At 36.4% G+C, this 17,563-nt stretch overlaps 2 protein-coding genes across 3 annotated transcripts; one reads left to right on the top strand and one right to left on the bottom strand.

Moving 5' to 3' along the window:
• The first annotated feature begins 3,347 nt into the window (after positions 1-3,347).
• Positions 3,348-4,272, top strand: LOC108985643. The gene has a single exon (XM_018958014.2). The coding sequence runs from the start codon at positions 3,505-3,507 to the stop codon at positions 4,009-4,011; it is 507 nt and encodes a 168-aa protein (XP_018813559.1). The 5' UTR covers positions 3,348-3,504; the 3' UTR covers positions 4,012-4,272.
• A 6,455-nt stretch (positions 4,273-10,727) lies between these two features.
• Positions 10,728-16,875, bottom strand: LOC108985636 (ACT domain-containing protein ACR1). Of its 2 annotated transcripts, none has more exons than XM_018958005.2 (8): positions 16,738-16,875; positions 15,920-16,013; positions 15,700-15,745; positions 14,989-15,103; positions 14,744-14,811; positions 13,990-14,595; positions 11,524-11,628; positions 10,728-11,305 (listed from the first exon to the last, which is right to left on the bottom strand). In XM_018958005.2, the coding sequence occupies exons 2-8, from the start codon at positions 15,988-15,990 to the stop codon at positions 10,916-10,918; spliced, it is 1,401 nt and encodes a 466-aa protein (XP_018813550.1). In that variant the 5' UTR covers positions 15,991-16,013; positions 16,738-16,875; the 3' UTR covers positions 10,728-10,915. The 2 variants fall into 2 exon arrangements, with proteins under 2 accessions (XP_018813550.1, XP_035547566.1); XM_035691673.1 differs by having other exon boundaries at positions 15,920-16,037; positions 16,738-16,869.
• Between the last annotated feature and the right edge of the window lie 688 nt (positions 16,876-17,563).

The following is a 17,563-nucleotide window of genomic DNA, read 5'->3' as shown; positions in this document are numbered from 1 at the left end:
ATATATTTTTTTACAATTATTTTTACAAAGACTTTTTTAACAATTTTAAATATTTAAAAAAAATAAAAAAAAATTATAATATTATTAAAAAATACTTCCTTAATTATGAAATAAAAAAAATTATTTTTTTATTTTACTTCATAATTAAAGAAGTATTTTTTAATAATTTTTTTAACTTCATAATTAAAGAAGTGTTTTTGATAATATTATAAATTTTTTTATTTTTTTAAAATATTTAAAAGTATTAAAAAAATTTCTATAAAAAATAATTATAAAAAAAACATATCAAAAAACACATGCTAGAGCCACTGCTGGCTCTAGCAGTACTCTTTTATAGTATATTTAAAATTTTTATTTTTTTATTATTTTCTTTTAGGTACATTTTTAACATCATTAATTATTAATAAAAAATTAAAAAAATATACACCTTCATTAATAATTAGTTCCTGAACTATTAAGTATAAAAAATAATAAAAAAAATAAAAAAAAATAGTAAATGAATGGTATGAGATAATAAGTCCATCATTATCCGCCTATAATATCACCAATAGAATTGATAATTGGTTGTTTTGTACCGCAGCTTATTATTGTGAATTGTATGATGGATAGAACCGCTTGCTCTTCTTGAATCCTTAGTTAAGGAAAGTTGTAATATAGCTAGATAGGAAGCATCAAAAGACGGTCAATGGCCGAAAATCTACATGCAACTATGGCAATGCTACTATAAGAAAACTGTTTATTTGTGACCATTTAATTATAACGAAATGACTATTTACAGTTAAAATGAGTCTGTTTTGATCACAAATAGTATTTTCGTCACAATTAAATGGCCACAAAAACTCATTTTTCTTGTAGTGATATGAATGGGGATCACCCGCGTGCGCCGGCGGCGGCTGCGGGGGATGTTGATTCTCTTGTCTTGTTGGAGGCTCTAAAATGCGCAGTGCGTGAAGACCACGTGCAGGCCGCTAGGCTGTATATGAGCCTCACCTGCGTCATGGCAATTTTGCCTTGTAATTGGTAAAGAGAAATTCTATTTGCAGTCCTGAAGTAGGGACTGCATGTGCAGGTACATTATTAAATGAGAGAAAATATTATTTTAGGAGAGATAATTTTGTAATTTTAAAAAATTTTAAAATTAAAATAGCTTAAGCCTGCACATGCAGTCCCCAAGTGGGGACTGTACCTAACATTGCTCATTGGTAAATTTATATTTGGAGAATGGTGTGGTGTGTGGCGTGCATATGTTTAATCATTTATAGTTCTTGTTATTTTCTGAAAGGAGTCATGCGTACCATTACAATACCATTTCTCTTGTTGATAATATGGTATTTGGCCCTTGTTGAGCTACCTGATCAGTTGCCTCATGCATCTTATAATTAATGATCAGGCACTCGCACTACTGATGTGGCTTCAAAGTATATTCATCGCCAATATTGCAGACTGCGCTCCATTAATAAAGATTTGCTTCCTCTAGTTTTTATAAGTTAGGTTACCTATTTTGGCAATCCCTTACTCCCATCATCCAAATCAACGCGTTTAAGGCTTACATTACATACTGCCAAATAAAAGCATCATATTCATTATGTCTCGTTTTGCTGTTACTCTCTGTTTTATCCATGTCAAGCTGTTGCATTCTTTAATTTTCAGACAATGTCTAATATTGTTAAGAATAAAGGTGAAAGTATAAAAAAGAAATATGATGAACAGTTCGGATTTGGAATGGCTAAGAAATGTGATATTGCTTTGCTTCTTTTTTAATAAAATAATAAAAAAAAAAGATTGGATGGCCGAGGCTGCAAATATATATATATATATATAGGAATAAATATAGATAGAAGTCACTATTAAGAGTATCTATTTTGCATACATGATATAGCATCATGTAGACTATACATCTCTCTAAATGAGTGTTGAGAACAATCAACTAGAAGCAGTCATGCAGTAAATACAAAGTATGCACTACTATAGTGACTTCTCTCTAACATTACTATATATATATATATATATATATAAAAGCCAGCCAGCCCGCCCACGTGAATAACGTGCTAGCTAGCTCCCATGATTGGCTCGTCATGCGTGCATGCAACTTGCAGACACTAATATTATTATAAGTATATCAACCATAAACAAACAGTACTCTAAAAAACATGCAAAAATTTGACCCGTACTCATAGTTAATTTCTTTAAAAACATATATACTTGAGTATAAGACTGGTTTCCATCATATACATAGGAATTTCCCCAACTTGGTTGACGTCACGTACACCTTACAACATATATAATATAATCAACCCACTTTACCTATGAATATTACATATAAACAAACTAAACTCTCGGTGTTGAGTGTTTCGCAGGAAATCATGTATATATGGTATTGGTATAGGCACTAATATTTAAGCAGTTTCGGAGATTTCTGGACTCAATAATCAAAGCTTGATTCCACAAACTTAAGAGGGTCCTTATAAATTAGTTGCGGTCAAAGGATCAGGTGCCATTACTTTAACCATTAGGAGGATGGAATTAAGGGGCAAGTTTTTTAAAAAAAAAGTGTTCAGAACAGATGATTTTGAAAGAAAAATCTACGTGCACGTACCATATGCTTTATTGGAAATTTTACTAAAACCAGAAGAAAACTACAAGTTCAAAGTCATCCTACTGATTAGGTACTTATAAACTAATGCGTAATAGATACTTTACCGGGGAAAAAAAAAATTAAACGTTACGTGAGAAAGAGACAATTAAGGGGGGCACGTATTGTACATTCCAGCTTACTTTAATATATTTACAAGACAATGATTTGTTCGTACAAAGGAAAGAGTACTTCTGAGAAAGAAAAATGAAAACAGCATTATCACTATCATAATTTATAGCATTGAAAAAAAGCTAACGATTTTTGAGTTTTGGTCAAAGATAGAAATACAAAAACAACAATTATGTAGTGGGCACGTATGATATTTCAAACCATCTGAATGGGACTGTAGGAGGGTAGACTCACTCGCAAAACAGAGGCGAGGCGGCTGCCTAAGCCTAATCAGTCATTCAGTCGTTCATCACCTTCCCCATATGGTACCTTCTCCGGATAACAGCGCCCCCTCTCTCTCCCAACTTACAACGTCTTCTTCTAGCTTGGTTGTATGGACGGTGCCGTTGTTGGATATCATATCCATTCATCATGTATTATATATATATATATATATATATATATATATATATATATATGAATAAGAATTTGTCAAACTTCGTGCTTTTGACTACATTCCCCTGTATCTCTCATCCACAGAGAACGTCGACGGCTGATCATGACACAACGTCATTTGAATTTTTGTGGTTGGCCTCCTAAACGGCTTCGCTTCATCTCTAAGTCGTTGCGTCTTCTTTACTACCCAGGAATGCTCTGTTTTTATATATATACAAGCCATATGACTTGGCCCTTGATCCATTAATTGATTTATCATTACTAAACTTGGAGTCTTTGATCTCACAAACCCAATTTCCATTACTATGGAACCTTATTCTTCTTACTCACCTCCTTCCTCCTCCTCCACGACATACTTCTCAAAGAAACCAAAGATCCCAACACAGCCATTTCATTCCTCATCTCTCCATACGGTTCGAAAGTCTATGGCAAAGCCGTGGAAGAAGCCAGTGGCGCCACTGCCACCAACACCCCCTCGTATATACAAGGTGGATCCTATTAACTTTCGTGGCCTTGTCCAAAAGCTCACAGGTGCAGCCGAGTTAGATCGGTCTCGGCTTCTTCAAAGCGTGGCTCCACCTCCACTCGAAGTGGGTTCGACAGAAAAACCAACTTTCTGTGCAGTAGAGTACCAGCGGGACTTCACACCAGGGGCACTGGAAACGAAACAAGGACAGAAGGTGTCGACTGAGAATAAAGAGGCAACGTTTTCCCTTGGCATGAATATGTCGCCGTCTTCTCAGAATTGGTTTTCTTTTCCTCTATTCAGTCCAGGAAGTCTTTCCACTCTGGAACACAGCACGGTTCTTTAGCTCGCTGATGATAACTATATATAATGTCCCAGTATCCGTCCTCCAGCACTGCTTAAAAACAAAGCAGGGTCTGGTTTCATTCCCAGCTAGCTCTTCTTTCTGCTTGAACTATATATATTAAGAACGTTACATCTTATTGTTGTCAATGTGTTAGATCGACTAGTTAAGATTTACCTCTTGGTAATGCTATTAATATCAATTCAAAAAGTCACAGTGGGAATGCATGATGTGGTAATATTGTTGGATGTGGCCTATTTAGCTAGCTAGGATGCGTGCAATAAAATTGGCAATTCTTTGAGATGCCCGATGATACCCTTAACAAGCAAAACTTAGAAGTAGCAATATAGGACATATACGTGAACCCAACATGAACACGACATGAAATTAGCAGGTTTAGATTTGATGTTAATGTGTTCGGGTCGAAACAAGTTAACGCGTTGAGACACAATTTATCAATGGGTTAATAACGAATTAACCCGCTTAATCCGAAATCAACTCATTTTTTTATCCGTTTAGATTTTGTTTCAAAATTACAATTCTATTATTGTTGAGTTTTAATATTAATATTTCTCAATATGCTTATATTTTTATTATTGAGATTGTAACTTTTGTTAGTAGGTAGCCTTATTTTTTAAAGATATCGTGACTATTAATAAATATAGATTTTAACTTTTATGTGAAATTATATTAATAAGGTCAAATGAGTTATGTGTGTTAGTTCAACCAATTTACATTAAACGGGTTTAAGTGATGAGTGGTGTCATGTTGACCTATTTATAATTAATTATTAAACGAACGATACAACATGACCCGTTATCTAAATGAGTTGATTTAGAGTTTAAAAGTTCGATACGTTTAACTTAGGATTTAAATTAACCTATATAATCAGATATTCATGACTTAATAAGACACGAACACCACCAGAAATCACGATTTGCCACCCTAGCAAAAATGCTTTTTAATTAGTTCGCTGTTACGCGGCCATTTGGAATGGTCATGATTAAATCAAGTGAATCATCTTTGATGATCGAATTGTCCACGCAATGGCTCCTTGCATTCTTTTAGTGCCACTTAGCCCAAATAAGTTTGTTTGAAAATGTAATTGTAGAGAGAAGACGAGTTTGTTAAAATATGATTGTTAGGAAATGAGTAAAGAAACAAAAATAGAGAAATAATATTTAGATTGGATATATAGTAAAAGGAAATAGCAAAAATAAAAGAGTCGGTGGACGCTTTTAAAAAAGTGGATAGACAAATTTATAAAGATAATCCCGTTAACTGAATTTTAGCTAAACATTTACATGTGTCGAAATAAACATATTTTAAGAATATAAATTTTAGAAATTAAGTGATATAGAAATTATTTTATTTTCTTCTCTGCGCAGTTTAATAACATTATAACCTTTAATAATTATTGACATCATGATTGAGTATTTGATACGAGAGAGGTATTTCTTCTTCTTTTATTTATTTTTTATTTTTTAATATTAGGTGTGACTACATGACTTTGAATCTTGAAGAAAGACGAGATTATTTGGTGGAAATATATACGTCAGATGCTATAAATAAAGGGCCGTAAAATAAAAACCGGTGAAGTAGTTACTCAAACATAATATATACTAAAACTCATATATCATATTACGTGACCATACCATAATAATTCACATGAAGTTTTAAAAAAATAATTATCTATGAATATGTCATCACAACTTACATAAAAAATACATACTATGAAATCATTATTTTCGTTTATTTATACTATTTTGCCTTGTGATGTTCTAATATTTATTATGCAATGCGAAAATAAATATTTTGAGTAATAACAGTTTAATAAAAAAATTATAAAGCTCAGAAACTTTTAATAAAATACAAAGATTAACTAAAGCAAGCCGGCCATCATGACTTACCTCGATACATGAATTACTAGTTGATAACGGCAACATATCACTTAGAACCTAAATAAAGGATTAATACATTTTATGAGATTTAAGAATGCCATCCTTTTGCAAAAGAAAATCGATCCATCACCCTTTTAGAACACTATACTTTGCATTTTTTGAACCTCTAGGCTTCATATAAAATACTCTCTACAACTAGCTAGCCAATTTGTGTCCATCCTCCTCCAAAACCAGTGATCTAAATTAAATAACTAGTAATACAAGGTTTTGATCAACTTATTAACGTGTGTTCAGCCATATTCAATCCAACAACAAAACATTACTAACTCAGGTTAGCACTTAATTCTCGAAAAGTAGGGTGATAACGCATAAGATTCACTTTTATTGAAAATAACATAATGCCTCAATTACAATGCAAACTCGAAATAAATAGTACTAAGATTTGGCTAGCCTTCCCCCACTTATTTCCTCTAACAACTTCTTTTGAAATTTGAAATCACAATCCAAAAACAAGTCAAACTTCTAAAATTAAGGAAACAAACTCAAACAAATTAACAAATAGATAATCTCCCTAATTTGAAGGAGATATTCGGTCAATCCTATAGCAACCGCCCAATCCCCTAAAATCAAGGGGTTTGCCTCCTCCCCTAAGTTCAAAGGATTTGCCAACTAACCCCTAAAATTAAGGAATTGGCTAACAACTTGATCATCCTCTAGTTGACCTTGTCTTGGGCGCTCAAGGACCCATCACCTGAGCCATGCATGCACCCCAATGCCACCCTCCTATCCTCGGCACGCCTAGCCCTCCTAATGGCATTACGAATGACCCTTCTTGGATCTCCATCAATGGGTCGCAGCCAAACGTCAAATTTGTCTAACAAAATCACCAGTACACAGCATGTGGTTTAAATCCTCCATATGACCCCTGACACAACAATTGCATTTAGAAACCATAGCTATGCCAATAATCCTGATCTTGTCATCAACACTCAAACAATTATGAGATGCCTTCCACATCATGATAGAGATTTTTTTAGGAAGATTGTTATGCCAAATCCAATGAGCCCAAGGTAAGGGAGGCGCTCAAATGGGGATATAATCCTAGGCACTTTTAGTAGCAAATTTACTATTATTATCCTTCAGCCAAACAAGAATATCGTCTCCATCCTTCCTTTTAGCCAAAAATTGAGATATAACTCAAGAGTTTTACTTTGACCCACTAGGCTCTCCAAAAAGGGAATATCTCATTCGTCATCCACCCAACACTCTTTAATTTTCAACAAAGGTTTCTCAAGAACTTGGTAATGAGCACTAATAGGACCACCATCCTCCCAGTTATCATATTAGAAAGAAATATTACCCTCTCTAACCATCCATTTTGAATTATTCAGAACCTCCGAAATACTACGAACAATTGATTTCCAAAATCGAGTAACCTTATTAGGGCTCAGCAGGGATAAATGACTACCCTGAACATACTTTCCTCTAAAAAATCAGTCCATGAATGAGATGTAGGGCAAATTTCATGTGTAAAGCCTTCTAAATATCCCCAAAATCATGAATACCCAAGCCAGCTTCCTCCGTAGAAGTATAAATATGTTTCCAGGCCACCCATTTCCGCTTACCTTTGCCATCAAAATTACCCCAAAAGAAGGAACTAAAAGCCTATTCAAAGCCAACCTGTAAAACAACAAGAAGATGAGTGGTCATGCTTGACAAAACATGACGCAAAAGAATTACCGGACCACCAGCAAAGAGCAATTTCATTTTCCACCCTGCAATTTTCTTATTTACTTTCCCAAGCAACTCACCAAAATCATAAACCTTAAGTCTACCAACCACAATAGAAACACCCAAATACTTAAAAGGAAATGAACCATCCGAGAAACCTGTAATACGGAGAATAGAGGATTTTCTAGAAGCAAGAATCTTCTTAGAGCATAAAATAGCACTTTTATCTTTATTAAGAGCTTGGCCTGTCCAAATCTCATAAACATTTAAGACCTCCATCAAACCTTTCATAGACTGTTTTACACCATTATCAAATATAACAATATCATCAGCATACATAAGGTGGGAAATAAGAGGACTACCTCTAGCCTAAATAAATTGACCAATTTTACCATGCTGAAACGCTTCCTTCAAAAAGCGAGACAAAACCTCTTGCATAATAATAAATAAAGAAGGCGAAAGAGGGTCTCATTGCCTCAAGCCCCGTTCACCTTTAAAGAAATCCAAAGAGGTTTCATTCTTCATAATAGAGTACCAAGGGGTGGAGATACACAATTTAATCAGATCGCAAAACTGAGAAAAGAAACCAAAAGATTCCAAAACATGTAATAGAAAACTCAAATTCACTCTATCATAAGCCTTTGACATATCAAGTTTAACCAGAACATTACCCCCATGAGACTTTTTATTAATAGAATGAACCATTTTCTTAGTAAGACTAATGTTTTAAAAAATGCTATGCCTAGGAGTAAAAGCCTCTTGCTCATGAGAAATCATCTTAGAAAGAAGATTCATCAGACGACCTATAATGATCTTAGCACAAATCTTATAAATCACCAAGTAAAGACTAATAGGCCTAAATTTATCAAAACCATTAGGTTTATCAACCTTGGGAATCAACACAACAAAAGACGTAGTATAAAATCTGGGAAGTAAATTATTTTGAAAAAAATCAGAGATGGCTTCTAATAAATGATCTTTAACAATATCCCAACAAACTTTGAAGAACCCAGAACCAAAATCATCTGGACCCAGGCTACTATCAATATAAATGCTAAAAAACACATCCTTAATATCCCCAATGGAAGGGATACTACAGAGCATCAAATTCTCATCTTCAGTAATCACAGGAAGCATCAAATCCCCTAAGTTGGATAACTCACAACTACCGCTCTCCCCCAAAAAAATATGGAAATATTCAACGGCCGCTTGATGAATTTCAAACAGAGTTTTTAAAAGAGTACCATCTACAAAACACATATTAGTAACCCTTTTATGATGTTTAGCATTCAAGTAAGCATGAAAAAACTTAGAATTTTGATCCCCATCTTTAAGCCAACTTTTCTTGGCCATATGAGAAAGACGAAGAGATTATTAGTAGCCAAGAGATTATTATCATCCTCAACTGAAAAGAAGTTTTGAAGGCGAGTTTCCAGTCTATCGATACGAGTCTCAAGATCACTAATAATAACATTAGTTCTCCCAAAAACACGTTGATTCCAATCTCTTAATGCTACCTTCATCCTTTTCAACTTAAGAGATAATTTACATAACCCAAAACCAGTTCCCTCTTGATTCCACATCCCCTCGACAAAACTAAGAAAATCAACATGATCAGTTCACATAAATTGAAAGCGAAAAGGACTAGGCTCATACCTAAAGGGATCTTCATCTATTTGGATCACTAAAGGAGAATGATCTGAAGTAGTACGGGACAAAACCTGAGAAAACATATTAGGATAAAAATTAAGAAAATTAGCATCAATAAAATATCTATCTAACCTTGCCCAGCTGCGAGCCAGGCTGCCTTGACCATTGCACCAAGTCATCCTCAAGCCCTTGGAAAACATGTCTAGCAGACCACAATTTTGATTGTACAAATTAAAGTCTTCCATCACTGCAAATGGTCGTGAACGACCCCCTCTTCTTTTAGAGTCCTCTTTAGGCTTCGTTTGGAAGTTGAGCTCATCTCAACTCATCATTACAATTTTTTCAAATCTCAATATAAAATATAATAAACAATTCAACTTCTTCAAATCCCAAGATAATAATAATAGTAAATAATAATATTCTAACAATATTTTATCATTTCAACTCAACTCAACTTAACTCACTTCAACATCCAAACCCACCCTTAGAGTCCTCTTTGATAATGTTGAAGTCACCACAATGAAGCCATGGATAGTTATTGTTACCAGTAGCAATCAGGTCCTCCTAGATACACAATGGTAAGAATAAAGATAAACCCATTCTCCTCAACTCTCACTGAATCAAATTGATTAGACCCCGCCAACCATTGTATAGAAACCGATGCATTCCACAACAACTAGATTTTCCCATTTTGAGCTTCATTTGTGGCTAAAAAAAAGGTAATTCTCTCAGCTGTGTGTGACTGAGTTGTGGAGATTAATTCTCTTCTTGATGATAATTGATTTAATAATGATTCTCCGTCTCCTTGTTTTATTCAGACATTTGAGATGATATTCTTCGGTTTAAACATTTCTTCCCTTTTAGTATCAACCATGTTAACGGAAAAGGTAACGCCTTGGCCAACAGTCTTACTTCCTTTACATCAATGGGTAGCACGACTAGTTTCTCCTAACTCTTTGAATTCTTTTTCCCATAAATCGTGCATGTATGATCCCTTGCTTTCAGCATTAGTCTTTGCTCTTTCTAATTAATTTCCTTTCTTCAAACTGAATGTATTTTTCATGATTTGAAAGGTTATTTATAATTTTATAGAAGACTGGTTTCAGGATTTCCATTTATAACCCCTCCTTTATCATCTATAAGATATTTCTCTGTCAGAGGATTTACCTCATTAGACTAGGAAGCCAATTTTATTTAGACGGCTATCTCCTCGGTAGGTCGAGTTAAACAAAATTTGGATCGTAAGGGCAACTCGGGCAATGCATGTTGCAAGTGAAGATATTTCTTGGGTTTCTCATTGCAGATGATTGTGGAACGAAAGAACAAAAGCATGCATGCCAGATGATTTTCAGGGGATGTCCTCTTTTCATTAAAAATCTCGTTGGTGTTGGGAGAATGCCATTCGCGTGGCTCTGCGCAGAGTAGGTACTATATATATATATGAAGAGCTATGCATACCTTTTTGAATCAATTACAGCCGTAATATCATCTAAATTGCTGGGAAGAGAGAAACTACTGGACTTGCGATGTACAACCCAACCTTTATTTACAGACACATCCATGATCGAGTAACAACACGTACGTACGGAAGAAGTAAAGTTGCTGAGTTTAGGAACACTAATGAGTTATGATCTTATAGGACCGAAATTGCCGGAGAAGCGCTCGAGCTGAGACCACAGCAAGCTTCCGAGTGAGAATCTGGGCCTATCCTCTGTGCCGCTGTTGGTAATGCTTCGGCTTGTTCTCGATGAGGAAGCCGCCTGAGAAGGAGCCCCTTCTTTGGATTTCTGAACTGCAAGGACTGATCCACCACTCTCTTTTTTTACTGCTTCTACTATGTTTGGATTCACATGATCATGCCCTGAGGCGTCCTTTATATAGAACGACCCAACTGCTCTCTCACCTCTTGTCCCGACCTCAACCGTTGATATTGACAGCGCGTTCTCTCGAAGTACTCGTGTGATGTCCGATAGCAGTCCCATTCGGTTCGGAGTGCAGATCTCTAATCTAAGTCCCTGCATATGCGTACATAACATGTTACAACGCAGTACTTCATCAGATCGATTTCGTCTTACTTAATGTTATATAGCCCTCAAAGCTATATATTGAAAAAAAAAAAAAGAAAATTACACCGTCTGAGATGCCTAAAATGAGACGCGAGAAGAAATAACTCTTTGAAATAGCAGTAAAGACTATAAAGTGAAAAGCAGAGCCTCACGGCCGGACGTCATACATGCGACACTCTTCTCTCTATAGCTGCTATCAAGCATTGTGATAGCTTATGCCTTTCGCCCTCCGTATCCAAAGTGCACCCGTCCTTGTGCCGTATAAAGTACTCCTGTCACGTCCACATTTTAAGGTAAGGAAAACATTCATAGATACCACATTCAAATATTCGGGTCAACCCTATGAAGGAAAAACGAAGTTTTCATTAATTAATATTATAGGGAAAAAAACATTCGAAGATATTGCTTGCTCATTTTTTGTTCTTCAATCGTTGATGTGGGTGCACCTCGGTAACTCGGTCGAATACTGCGGAAGAAGTTATTTATCCATAGCAGAATGCATTCATTATGGGGAGACAAATTCTAATTGATTCAGTTTTAGTTGCAAATGAATGTTTGGAAAGTAGGCTTAGAGAGGGAGGTCCTGGCATCCTTGTTAAGTTAGACATGGAAAAAGATTTTGATCATGTCAATTGGGAATTTCTTTTTTATTTACTTGGGAGACATGGCTTTGGAGAGAAATGATGTGCATGGATCAAACATTATGTCTCAACAGTCAGATTTTCGATCTTTGTGAATCGTTTCTCCGACTGGATTTTTCATTAGTTCTCGAGGTTTGAAACAAGGGAATTCCTTGTCTCATTTCCTCTTTATAATTGTCATGGATGCTTTGAGTAGAATGATTGATGCAGCTGTAAACAGAAATCTCATGTTAGGTTTTTTGGTGGGTGGAGTCTCTCCTGGTAGTATCATGGTCTCGCATCTTCTGTTCGCTGATGATACCCTTATTTTCAGCGACCCTAATCATGACCATCTTCGATTGTTGAGAGCTCTTTTATTTTGCTTCGAATTCTAGGCTTAGAGTCAACTTATCTAAGTCAGAAATTGTTCATGTGGACTCTATCTCGAATTCTAGGGACTTGGCAAACATTTTGGATTGTAAGATCTTGTCGCTTCCCATTGAATATCTAGGCCTTCCCTTGGGTGCCCTTTATATATCTTTGTCGATTTGGGATGGAGTGATAGATTGAGAAAATTGAAAGAAGGTTAGCTGGGTGGAAAATGATTTATTTATCCAAAGGGGTAAGAATTACTGTAATTAAAAGTACATTGTTCATTCTTCCAACGTATTTTCTCTCCCTCTTCCCTTTGCCCGTTGGGGTGGCTTGTAGAATTGAAAGAATCTTTCGTAGTTTTTTGTGGGGTGATCTTGGTGATGACAAGAAGCTCCATTTAGCAAGTTGGGATAAAGTCTGCTCGTCAGTTACTTGTGAGGGTTTGGGGATCCATAATTTGAACCATTTTAATAGAGCTCTTCCGAGAAAGTGGCTTTGGAGATATCAATTAGAAAGGGATGTGTAATGGAAAAATATTACTGATATTAAATATGGGAGGGCACGAGGATGTTGGTGTTCTAATGAAGTTAGAAGTGTGTATGGTGTGGGCTTGTGGAAGTACATACGGATTGGTTGGAGGGATTTTGCTAAACATGTTTCCTTTGAGGTTGGAGGAGGAGATAAGATTCATTTTTGGCATGATCTTTGGTGTGGGGAATTAACTCTTAAAAATGCTTTTCCTTCCCTATTTAGAATGGAAAGAGAAAAGGATGCCATTGTTGCTAATTCTGTATCTTTTTCCAATAATATTCCCCAATGGAATGTGAGATTTTTTAGAGATGTTCATAATTGGGAAGTGCTGATTATTACTGATTTTTTAAATAGACTTTATGACATTAAAATGGTGTAGCGAGGAGAGGACATAATGTTGTGGAAACACGCTTGAAATTCAATTTCTCTGTCAGCTCTTATTATAAAGTGTTGATGTGTCATTGTGTCAATCAATTTCTTTGGATGTGTATTTGGAAATCCAAGGTTCTAACCAAAATTTCTTTTTTCTGTTGGTTGGTGTCACTTAGGAAGATTCTAATAACAAATAATTTGAAGAAGCGAGGTATTATATGCCTGGAATGGTGTTATTTGTTCAAGAAAAATTGGGAGTCGATTGATCATTTGTTTCTGCATTGTGAGGTCGCAAAGACTTTTTGGGATGAGAGTCTCAGCAAGTCGGGCATTGTTTGGGTGATATCCAAGAGAGTGGTGGATATTTTGGCTTATTAGAAAGGATCTATGGGCAGTCATCACATTGCTGATATTTGGAAGATGTTATCTCTATGTCTAATGTGGTGTTTGTAGCTAAAAAGGAATCTACACTATTTTGATGACAGAGCTCGCTCGTTAGGAGAATTTAGAAAAGTTTTTTATCATTGAACTCGTTGTTTTTGGGCGTAAACTTTTGTTATGAATGGGAATTCTTTAAATGTTTCATTTTTAGATCACTTTGTTAGTTACTAGTTTTATAGCTTGTATACTTCTAGTGTACTTGAGTTATGACTATCCACTTGCATTAATAAATTTCTTATTACTTATTAAAAAAAAACTGTTAGAAGAAGAAATTGGTACGTGTAACGTACGTACCTGATCAGCCATGGTGGCCTTGGAGGCAACCGCTGCATGAAACACTACGTACTGCATGTCAGTCAGAGCACACACGGTGTCAAATAATAGCTTGGGACGGTCTCTACTCCTCACATTTACCACCGAGTACCCTTTCTCCTTGCAAGTCTCTATTGAAACGTGGGTCGACACATCACAACTCTTTTCCTTATGCTCCCCATCACAACCATGATGCCACTCATAATCTTTGTCCGCATACATCAACTGGTGGAGCCGCCGCTCCTTATGGGTCTGGCCCGTCACAGGAGCCGTCAACCTCAGGCTACTCCTCTCCCCGGCCTTCCCGTGATGGGCCTCCACCACGTTCCCTAGCTGTTCCTCCACATGGGTCAGCCGAATAGGGTCTCTAATGGGGCCCCCTTTGAACCCATCTTCCACGTTGAGTATGCAGGCCACACGGGTGTTGTGGGTCCACGCCACGGCGGAGGTGACGTTGCACCCAAGCTCGAGCAGCACCGCTGACATCTCAGACATTAGACCCGGTCGATCAGTCGCTGTCATCTCTAAAACCGTCTGCTCAGTCGAAGCGTGGTCCGATCTCAGCTCTCTCCTGCTCGGACACAGTGCCTGCAGGTTAGTCTCTACTGTTAGAACAAGAGAAATTAATAAATGTTCTGAAAATTAGAAGCTAGATGAAAACGAGGTAGAAAGGGGGGTGTGTTTGTCTATATATATATATATAGAGAGAGAGAGAGAGAGAGAGAGAGAGAGAGACTTTCTGAATGTAAAGAATCAGGCTTTCGTCGGTGATTTTGTTTCCGAGCTGGTCTGTCACGTGGAACACTGCACCACCATTAAACCCAAAGATCCACATGAATCAGGCGCTGTTCTAGTACGTGGGTGACTCATCAATATATGTAGCCAAGAAGTTGAGCATTTGATATTGTCTTCTCTAATATAGATAAATGATAAAAGCAATAAATGGGATAACAGAGGCACTAAATATGCGTGGGCACTGACCGTCCATGAACCATCCACCGTCTGAGGAAATATACGATTTGGATATAACAAGGTCAAGATCTGTCAAGACTTGGACCATCTCTAGTAGAATCCCGTGCTTATTTGCACTGTCAACCTGTAACATGTACAAAATAAATAAAGGGTTTCTATCATATATAGGTCGCTTTCTTGGTTTTAATTATAAGGCTGATCTGCGACCCTGAGAAACATGAGTAGAGCCCTGAAATCAACTGCATTATTTCTAGGTAATTGACCTTACGTTCTTACAGTTCCGGTAGTTTCGGGCTTAATATATGGACTTGTAGCTATATACGAGTTTTTCACCATTGGTGCCAGACAACAAAGTCGGTTTCCAAAAGGGAATATGGACTTCTAACATATGAATCATGATATGTATAATCAATGATGACAGTAAAAGCTTCTGCTCTCTCTCTCACACACACCTGATATCATGTGCTTAATTAATTAATTAAATTCTTATGGCTTTTCATTTTATGGGACATATATCGAAAACACATGCAACAGTACTCTGATTAATGGTATTTCTCGCATTCAGCTGTTTACACAAACTATATATGGCTGGAATTTCCAACGTATTGCCTTCCGGGCATCCACTCCCATCGAAAATTAAACAAAATGAGAGAAAGTGGAAGTGGATTTCTCATAATGAATACATGTCTATCGCCAGCCAAGAAAACACGAAAATCGAACCTTAACAAGCGTGCTGTCTTCGCATGCGTCATTGTCTATACAAATTCTGCGCCAGTAGTATCAAAGCAACAAAGTGAATCAGTACTGATTTATGTAAAATACGAAAATTTGATTAAAGAACTAGACAAAAGTACCCTTCTTCCTCGAACTTGAAGTCAATTTAGGATGAATATTTTACTGTTCCACATGATGCATGTCAGTTAATAATAACATATAGTACCTGGGAGGATAGATTCTTTCTATAAGCGATTCGAATTCCGGATCGATGTAGGGCTGGTAAATAATCTCCATCTTCTAATTAGCAAAGCAGCTATCTAATTAAAAGACAACATCACCTCCTGTTTAGATTTACAGTACTTGTTATATAACCTTCAAAATTACATGACACATGCACAGACACACATACATATATATAGATAAAGAAAACGCGTAAATGGAAGATCAGGATATCGTGGAGGCCAGGGATAAGATCAGAGCCAGCCAGCCAGCCAGCCAGCGGAGGCTTGATTGCTTGTTGCTGAAGATAGAAGGATCAAGACTGAATATATGGGAGAGTTACACGGTACGTACAAATATGACTCTTTCATATTTCAGTACGTGCGACGACATAGTTCGATCCTAATTTCTTCGATAAGAAGAGAAGCAGACCCTTTTGTGTTTGTCTAGGATTGAAATCATCAGCCAAATTCATGGTTACTGGTGAATAATATTTCGTAGTTTGCAAGAGATCACCATGAGTTTTAAGAATTTATAAGCATTTAACATACGTATTAGAATACGACAGATCGAAGACAAGAGAATATTAGAGGAAAAACGGATTGCTTAAAATTAAGAATTTGACTTCGAGAGGATCAAGAAGAGTGATATCGGGATAAACAAATCAAATATCGATTAACTATAGGATAAAGATCAACAGAATTAGTGGTCATCCAAAACAAACACAAACAAGACGTACGGATAATTTTTTTTTTGTTTTGTTTTGGGTAATTAATGATTCGTTGAATGGAAAAGAAAAGAGAGATATAAAATAATGATTACCTGTTACATATGTAACCGGAAACCTGCGAAATTCGGAGAGAAAGTGAAAGAGCAGAGGTAAGAACAAGGCTTCTATATATCTCTGATAAGTAGATGGCCATACGCGGAGGTATATAGGAACAGCTAGCGCTGAACTTTGCCCGCTTTTAGAACACTTTATATATATATATATATATATATGTAGATGTATACATTAGACGAAATAGATGTGTATAATCAACAAGTAGTTAGTTGTATATGACAGAAACTCGAACGGACGGACCCCGGCCGGCCCCCTTGGGATTTTAATTAATCGAACCAAAGACCCAAAATTAATTCATTTTATTGGTAAAATGAATTAATCGAACCAAGAACGTGTTGGCACATTAATTGTTGAGTGGAGGAACTCGGACTTTTACTGCACATCAGCCACGTAACAGATTCATGCCCCGTGGAAATTCATCTTGCTGTCAAAACTCAGAAAGTGCGGCGACTCGCTCGCGACAAGTGTCATCTGTCAAAGAATAACTAAAAAAAAAAAAAAACAGTGGTTGGGAATCTGTTTCGGGGATTACAGGGTGTCTTTCTACAGTAAAAACAGGGGTTATAGGACTTGGTTGGTCAACTTTTTTGGGTTTTGGACTCGTTCTTTAACCCAGTCATCTACTCCCCTCTCGGATTTCGGATTCAGATTCAATCAATCTGACGGCTGCAATAAGGAGAAACGTGTACTCAATCCCAGCTCATTTCCTGATCTGGTGGTGGGAAGAACGTACGTCAATTATGTATATATATATACACATATATAGGAAAATATGTATATCTTACGCACACAAGATTAATTGTC

Source organism: Juglans regia, chromosome 7 (genome assembly GCF_001411555.2).
Source record: "Juglans regia cultivar Chandler chromosome 7, Walnut 2.0, whole genome shotgun sequence".
NCBI lineage: Eukaryota > Viridiplantae > Streptophyta > Magnoliopsida > Fagales > Juglandaceae > Juglans > Juglans regia.
This window is presented reverse-complemented; position numbering and strand designations above follow the sequence as displayed.

Excerpts from the sequence above, each read along its gene's own strand:
- LOC108985643 (XM_018958014.2), top strand. The coding sequence starts at position 3,505 with ATGGAACCTTATTCTTCTTACTCACCTCCTTCCTCCTCCTCCACGACA.
- LOC108985636 (XM_018958005.2), bottom strand. The coding sequence starts at position 15,990 with ATGGAGATTATTTACCAGCCCTACATCGATCCGGAATTCGAATCGCTT. Across the intron at positions 15,746-15,919 it reads GAAAGAATCTATCCTCCCAG|AATTTGTATAGACAATGACG; the intron begins GTACTATATGTT and ends CTACTGGCGCAG. Across the intron at positions 14,596-14,743 it reads TGATTCTTTACATTCAGAAA|GCACTGTGTCCGAGCAGGAG; the intron begins GTCTCTCTCTCT and ends ACTAACCTGCAG.